Source organism: Parasteatoda tepidariorum, chromosome 8, assembly GCF_982258835.1.
Source record: "Parasteatoda tepidariorum strain Cologne lab strain chromosome 8, Ptep-v5.0, whole genome shotgun sequence".
Taxonomy (NCBI): domain Eukaryota; kingdom Metazoa; phylum Arthropoda; class Arachnida; order Araneae; family Theridiidae; genus Parasteatoda; species Parasteatoda tepidariorum.
In genome coordinates, this window is record NC_141762.1 from 96091827 (window position 1) to 96100487 (window position 8661).

The 8661-nt window shown below is 28.0% G+C and overlaps 1 protein-coding gene across 1 annotated transcript in view; it reads left to right on the forward strand.

The window, feature by feature from the left end:
- The window catches only part of LOC107453618 (cell polarity complex component crumbs), a 118566-nt gene extending 110761 nt beyond the window's left edge, over positions 1 to 7805 (forward strand). Inside the window, exons 20-22 of the mRNA XM_016070499.3 lie at positions 834 to 1092; positions 2309 to 2583; positions 4830 to 7805. Coding sequence (XP_015925985.1) covers positions 834 to 1092; positions 2309 to 2583; positions 4830 to 5054 — 759 coding nt within the window. The 3' untranslated portion in view covers positions 5055 to 7805. The remainder of the gene's footprint in view (positions 1 to 833; positions 1093 to 2308; positions 2584 to 4829) is intronic.
- Positions 7806 to 8661: the final 856 nt, after the last annotated feature.

The window sequence follows — 8661 nt, forward strand, 5'->3', positions numbered from 1 at the left end:
CAAAACGATATTATAAAATGCACATGATTTGTTTGCATGTTTAAAATCCTTAGGTGGGACATGTTACCGATCTGATATTTGAAACTTTAAAATTTTTTTCTTGTGAGTAAAAAATGATTAAATTAAATGTTTTTTGATGAATTAAGTGCAAAATCATGACTATTTTTTGGAAAAAAATGTTTAGGGGTTTTATTTATCAAAAAAGTAGTGAAATTTAATTTTGGACATAAATTGACACTTTTCATGAGAAATGCTCGACTGCCATTTTCAATAAAAACTTATCTAATATGCTTATTGTTGGAAAAATTAATAGGTAATACTAGTGACTAAAAATAATTTTTCAAACAATAGTTACTATGTTTTATTTCAGAATCCATATCCTAATTTATTAGTGCAAAACTCTGATCTTCGATAATAATAGTTTTTATATTTTGTACCTTATAATAAAAACATCTTAGAAATTTTTAATGCATGTTTATTTTTGCTGTATAATTATTGCTGTATGGATTAGATTTTAAAAAAAAAGCTAATGTTTTTATCTTTATTTTATTCATATATGTTTACTTTGCAATGATTTTTTTTTTTTTTTTACTGAAAACTAAACTGTTTTATTATGAACTTAATATGTAATTTAAGGAATTTCATTTTATGATAAATATAGCATCTATTAAAAACAAAACTATATTAGTGCACTTTATTATAATAGAGACATGATTTGATGAAGTATTAATATCATATTATCAGTTTTTGTCATCAGGTCTTTTGAGTCTATAAGATTTTTTGTTCAATTTTAAATAGAATAATTGTTGATATATAACTCACATTTATTACAGTTCAAATGCTTATGTTACGATGGATATGAAGGTATGTATTGCAATGAGACAAAAGACTTCTGCCTCAGCACTCCTTGTGAGAATGGTGGAGTGTGTACCATCATCGCAGAGCAGGAATATGCCACCTACAGGTGTACTTGCCCGAGTGGCTTTACGGGTGATCACTGTGAGCTGGATATTGACGAGTGTGAGACTGATCCATGTAAGAATGGAACATGTATTAATCAAAAAGGAAGTTATAAGTGTGATTGTTATCCAGGTACGCTATGTTTTTGCTTACTTTTCAATTTTCATAACACAAATATTCTAAAGATATGTTTCATAAGGTTAATATAACAGGGTTGCCCCTCCACAGGGAAAACCTGGAAAATACAGAGAATTTGAATGTCACCAAAAATAGTAGAATTTTGATTTTTTTTCTTTCTTTACAAACTGGGAAGATTCACAGAATTTTGTTTCTCATTTTAGTCTTCTTTTTTTATATATATATAACTGTTGTTGAACAGCCAACCCAATTCTGGATTTACGACTACCTAAGTTCAACTCTGTATCCTTGTAAATTTGATCCCAATCCAAAAGACAAGAGAGCTCCTGGATCAGTACTCCCAGAGGTATTGATTTGTTATGGGAACTTGAAGGACCTTTTTTTCCCGACAGATGTAATGTGCATCAGTCACCATTTACTACACGGGGAATCTTCGGCCGGTGGGGATCGAACCCATAACCTCTTGCACATAGGCCATTTTAGTCTTTTTAAAAAAAGGGAGTTACCACTCAAAGCGTAATCTATGCAATATTTAAGGGTGCCGGGATAGCCTGGTCGGTAGAGCACTGGGCCCATATCCAAGAGGTCGTGGATTCGATCCTCGCCGGCCGAAGACTCCCCGTGTAGTAAATGGTGACTGATGCACGTTAAATCTGTCGAGTCTCAAAGTCCTCCATGTTCCCATAACAAATCAAAACCTCTGGGGGTACCGATCCAGGAGTTTCCTTGTCTTCTGGATTGGTTCAAAATTACAAGGCTATGGCGTTGAACATTAGTAGTCGTAAACCCATAACATTGGGTCGGCTGTTCAACGACGGTTATAAAATAAAATAAAATATTTAAGGGTGATATTTCAGTTATACTAAACTATTTCACATACTATAGCATTATTTTTTATGTTCAGCTGTTCCTTTTTTCCTCTAAATTTTTCCAGCAGTTAAAACTAGTATAGATAGCCCAACATAGCTCGCACAAGAGCACGATAATTGTTGTTTCCTCTTATTATATTATGTATTATAAGTATATACAGGGAATTTTTTTTCCAGATTTGAGTGCCAACTCTGTAAAATCAGTATGCTTTTCCATAATTTCAGAGCTTTATTTATTAGTTAACTGTTGTCAAATTTTATAAGTCTTTTTAACTGACTTAGTTTTTAAAAAAAATTATTTTTCTCATAAATTGAAACTGATTTTCTCCATTATTCCTCAGGGTATTATGGCTTGTCAACTTGCCATAAAATCAGACGCTGCACTGACGCTGAAGATGTGTGCTACAACGGAAATTGTACGAGCGTGCCAGGTGGGTATGAGTGCAGCTGTGATGATAAGTACCTGGGGAGCCACTGTAGCATCTTCAACGAGTGCCACCCATCCAAGTGCAACCATCGTGGAATGTGCAATCCAATGATTGATGAACATGAACTCTTGTTTCTACATTCATGCGCCTGTGAAGATGGTTTCAGTGGTAGTGATTGTACGAAAGAGGTTGGTATCTTATCTTTTATTCAATTTTAATTTCATTGTAATGAAACAATCTTCTCATGGTTAATTATCATGAGATTTTGGCCACAATAATTTGAAATCTCTGAAAGAAATTTTTTTTCTGATACAGTAAAACCCTGCTACAACAATATTTTAGGTTTATATTATGTATTAACTATAATTATATTTATATATTATATGATAAATTAATTTGCAGGGTGTTATAGTTAAATATTAAAAGCAATAGAAATAAATTCAGAAAATAAGATCGTAAACATACCTGAAAACCGTTTTTATTGAAAATAATCTGATATTTTTGTTTGTTTATTCATTTTTTTGACTGTCATACTTGACTCTGCTAATTGTTAATTTTCTTGTTAAATAATTTGGATTATGAAAATTTAATAGGTGAAGGAAGAAAAAAAAATTCTGTATGAAATTTGGCAAATTATTCTGTGTATTTTAATTTTGTACTATTTCCCCTCTCCCCAAAAAATATTTTGCATGCCTGTGACTAGTTTTTCTGTTATATATTTAGTACTTAAAATGAAATTTTTAAAAATGCATTTAAATAAACCTGGAATATTGCATGTCTCAATATTTCTAGATAATTTATCCCCAGTATTGGTGCTTGTTAAATTGTTGAATCATAAATTGCTGCTCGGGTTGCCAGGTTATGAAAGCATGATACCCACCTCCCTCTCTTATTATTGATCTGTTGTAGCATTTTTAACAGTCTTGGCTTACTGTTTAAATCACTTCATGAACTATTTTTAAAGGATTAAAAAACTGTTAATAATTATAATATAATGTAAGACTATTCTCAAAATATGGTAAACATAACAAGGCTCAGAAACAATCGTGAAATAAATTATTTTTCTGAAAATTATGAAATTTATTTATGGGATGCCATGAATAGGCATTACATACTTCCTAGGTTTTAAAATTTCTTTAATTTCTTAATCTTATTTTTTTTTAAATCATTCGTAATCAGATTTTAATTAAATTAAAACAATTATTTAATTTTTATTACATTTTATAAAAAGTGAATAAAAAATATTTTATTCTTTTCTTAACAATCAATGTAACTACTAAATTTTGATTTCCGTTAAAATGAAAAATTCATTAATGTACTGTCGCGATTAAATCGAAAACAAAAATCTATTTATAACTATTCATTTCTTACCACATAAATGTTTCAGTTACATGGTTATACGAATTCTCCCAGTCTTTTTGGCAATTGGCTTTCTCCAAATTATTTTCAAATTTAATGTTGATTATTGGGGTAGGCTTTGTCTTTGGCTATGTTATTTTGTGATAAATCGCCAACCATGGATCTTTTCCCATGCTCCTATCTATCCATTGGGAACAATTCATTTACTTCTAATTTCGTATTCTTCAGTAATGGAATTGGAGGCCTTCGGCCTCTCAGTCCCATTCATCCCTCAATTTTATTTTATAATTTTGAAATGTGAATATGTTCATTTTAATATTTACAGGATAAATCAATTTTTCCTCAACGATTTTATATTTTTGTTTCTGGAATATAAATATCTTTTCATCATATCCAAATTAAAATGTATCTGAAATGGCCAGAATATGCTTAAATTCTACAAAGGATCCCACTAACCACTAAATTGGACAGGGTTGCCACTACACAGGGAAAACCTGTAAAATACAGGGAATTTAAAAATCACCTAAAATAACAGGGAAAATGCAGGAGTTTTGAGATTTTCTTTAGAAACTGGGAAATTATAGGGAATTTTGTTTCTAATTTTCGTCTTTTAAAAATTGTGCAAAAGTGCTGCTAGTCAAAGTGCATTCGATGGGATATTTAAGGATGATTTTTCAACCATATTAAACTATTTTATTTATTATAGCATTATTTGTCTTATGTTGAGCTGTTTCTTATTTCTCCAAGTTAGCACAATACAGCTCATATAAGAACACAATTATTGCTCTTTTCTTCTATATTGTGAATAATATGTACTAGGAATTTTTTTCCCCTAATTTTAGTGACAACCCTGTTGGACTAAATTGCCACGAATTTATAATAATTCCATATTTATTAAAAAATAATAATAAAATGCTCATGGGGTTCGCGAAAAAAGTTGCGAACTGGCATGCAATTCTTTTATCATATTTAGTCATTGACAACCATTGATTTTTGCCTTTTACTGAATGGTAAAATGAAAATAATTTATTGTTTTATCAAAATATTATTCTAATATTTTGTCTTCCTTTTGCAGTTGAACAAGAGTGGAGATGATACCAACCTAATTGTTTTTATCCTTATTCCGGTGCTGTCTTTATTCATCCTCTGCATCTTAATAATTGCCATTGTGTTCCTACGAATGGCCAAGAAGAAGAGGGCCACTCGGGGAACCTACAGTCCTAGTCGCCAAGAAATGTTTGGCTCCAGAGTTGAAATGAATCATGTCATGAAGCCTCCGCCCGAAGAAAGGCTCATTTAATTTATAACAAAATTATTCAATTTTTTGAAAACTTTTATTTTATTGAAACTGAACAAATTTCCAAACTTTGGAGAGAGAGAAAGAAAATTCCCATATTTAAGACCAGTGCAAAAAAAACGGAACTATGATTAAGGGTAATTTTAAAATTCTGCTCCTAAAGGAAAATTCTATGGAAAAAGGTCATGAAATTTCAAAAGAGTGGACTTTGTAATCTCTTTGAAACTAAACTGTGTTTGTCTTTGACTAATTCTCTTCAAGATGCTTCTAGTTCATTACTTTTGAAAAAGATTTTAAATTAATATATAATTCTTGTTTGAATTTAAAAAATTTGAAAGAAATAAAACAAAAGTGCTAATAAAATGTGAACTGTGTTGCACACTTGCAATATAAAGAATTTATTAGAAATTTTAAGTATTTTGCATATATTTTTATACTTATTTGAATGGAAAAAATTTAAATAGTTTGATGAAAGCATTTGCATAGCTGTCAACTTTACTGGATTTCGCCAGTTTCTCCTGGTCTACTGGTTTAATAAAAATTCTGATTTTTGCATCTTTTAAAAAATTCCCTATAACTGAGTAAATTTCTTTAAAAAATCCCTATTGAAATAGAAGTTTTACACAATTTATTTGCTTGCTTGAATATTTAAATAAATATTACTAATGCAAAATGAAGCAGGCCTCATTTATAATAGTTTAAAGCTTTTTTTTTTTTGTTCTAAAATTTCAGTTTATTTTTGATCAGAATTCTCTTATTAAACTAATTTAAAAAAATCTTTCAATTATCAATAATAAATTACCTTGTTTTCTAGTACTCAAAATTACGAGCTAACATAATGAAAAGCATTTAAAATGAAAATACATATAATGTTAATCATAAATGGAAAATATTGCTGACCATTTATAGTGTTAACTGTAATAAAATTTTTGTGCCTTGATTACAATAAAAATCCCTAAAATTCCCTATGTGTAAAATATTTAGTATATTATGCAACAGTTATCAGGAAATTTATATTTCTTAAAATCTACTGGATTTTTTTCCTATCCATGTTGGCAGCTGTCCATTTGTTAGATTCCGAAAAACAGAAGAAAATCCTGTTTGTGCCTTTCTCTTACAAACTGTGACCAGTTAAGAAGCTTTTAGATTATATTTCTTGTTTTTGGATGATTACATTATTTCTGTAAATATAGTTCTTATGCATGTGACTACCAAAATAATTTCATTTTTGTGTTGTTCTCATTTAAAAATGTCATATGAATACTCATTTGTAAATAATTTAGATGTATGTTTGTATTTATTGTGCTGCAAAACAGGTGTTGTTGCTAACAAACATGTTTTTTTGTTTGTTTTTTTTTTAAGTTAGGTCTCTTTCTAATGAAATTGAGTGCAACTTTTAATGTCCCAAATGTTATTGTAGAGAATGAGTGTTTTTTTTTTTTTTGTGTGAATTTATTTTGTACAGCTTATTTATTGCACTCAAAACTGCATGCGAATGAATGTAATTACAATTTTATGTATATTTGTACATCTCATTATAGAATTTGGATTTTTCGTGCATTCCAAAAATTATAATTAAAATACATTTTATTTCATCTTTTTTTTTTTTTAAATGAAATCTGTTTTTATAGATGTATTAAAGACCATTAGGACAAAAATTGTAGAACATACTTAGTTATTTACCAAATATACCTAAGTTCTCCGTAATAATCCTCAAAAAATTTCTGACTAAAAAAGTAATAAAGATTTAATAATATTTTTTAAAAATATACTGAAACTGTTTAACGAGTTTATGCAGGGTTGCCACTCCACGGGGCAAACCTAGAAAATACAGAGAATTTAAAAATCACCTAAAGTAACTGAAAAAATACAGGGAATTTTTAGTTTTTCTTTACAAACTGGGAAAATACAGGGAATTTTGTTTCTTATTTTTCTGTTTTAAAAAATGGTGACCACTATGGCATATTTAAAGATGATATTTCAGCTATACTAAACTATTTAATTTACTCTAACATTATTTGTTTTAAATATGTTCACCCGTGTACCTTTTTTCTCTAAGTTTCTCCTGTAATTAAATTTAGTATAGTTAGTACAATATAGCTCACGCAAAGTGCAGTGATAGTGTGTTTCCTCTTAATATATTGTGTATAATATCTACAGGGAATTTTTTTTCCAGGTTAAAGTGGCAACCCTGTGCAAGTTTTCTATATTTAATACTTCTATTGCTAAAACTTTATTAAGATAAAAATTAAGCTAATTTCATAATCTGTCTTTTTCATTAGATATTTATAAATTTAATAAATTAAAAATAAAAAATTGAATGACTTTTTATCTTTATTGTAAAAGTTTTTAGCCATATATATCAACATCTATAGCCGCATAAATTGCTTTTATTTTTAATATTTTAAATACTCCAGGGTGCGTAGCGGTTTTAAAAAGTGCTTATTTTTGATTTACGGTTTTTAAAAGCCCTTAAAGGTGCTTTTTTTCGCGGTTTGTAAAAAGTGCTTAATTTTTTATCTTTAAAAAATAAAAATGATTTTTTTTTCTTTGCCATGTCGATTGCTGATCTCAATTTCAAAAAATTCATGATTTTCTCTGCAGTATTTATCAGAAACTATATATTTTATCATTATTTATATAAAGTTCTTGAAAATGTTTTTGAATTTTATAAATTTTATGTTTATAAATTAAGAACTTTAAAAGATAGAAAAAAAAATAATTTTTATTAGTGCACAGATCCTAATTATGATATATTTTTTTTTTTTTTTTGAAAAGTGAGTAAAAATATTTTTAAAATGCTTAAAAAGTACTTAAAAGGTGCTTATTTTTTGTTGAAAAATCTGGTTACGCACCCAGTACTCTTATGCTTTGCTATAAGGAAAAAAGTTTTTAAGTGATTATCCATTCAATCTGTGACCATGCTTTATATTTTTATAAAGATTTTTTTAATATTTGTAATCTAAATTTTGTTATGAGATAAATATTTTTAAAAAATTATTTATTCCATGCATTGTTATGCCAGCTGCCTATAATATAGCTTTTCATAATGATTCTTGTTTTTTTATAAAATAAATTTTGAAAACAAAAATTTTTTTCTGTGTTAGACATTTTGATTTTGCTGGGAAAAAAACTAGTTATAATAATAAATAATAATTTCTTAAAAAATACTAGTTGAAAATTTGTTCATATTACAAAAAGTGTTTCATGTTAAGGATTTATTCTATCCGTAAACATTCAGCTTGCCTATATTTTGTATATTTGTAATTCTCCATATTTTTACATGGTGAAGAAGAAATGCATAAATTAACATCACTGTTGTATATCTTGTTGTATAGCTGTTTATAAAAAAAAAAATATGAATGCTTTTGTATATATTTGAAATTTTTAAAATTTTACCCATGTTAATATTTAAATAATTAAGTGAACAGAACTTACCGTCCATTTTAAGCATTTTTTAATATCAAATTTAATATCTATTTCAAAAAAAAAAAACTTTTTTTTTTTGTATGTTACTGATATATACCTAACAAATTTGCCTGCTTTAAGATTGTTATAGATATTTAAAATGTAATATTTTCAAAAGATTTGTAATCCTATTGTTATCAGT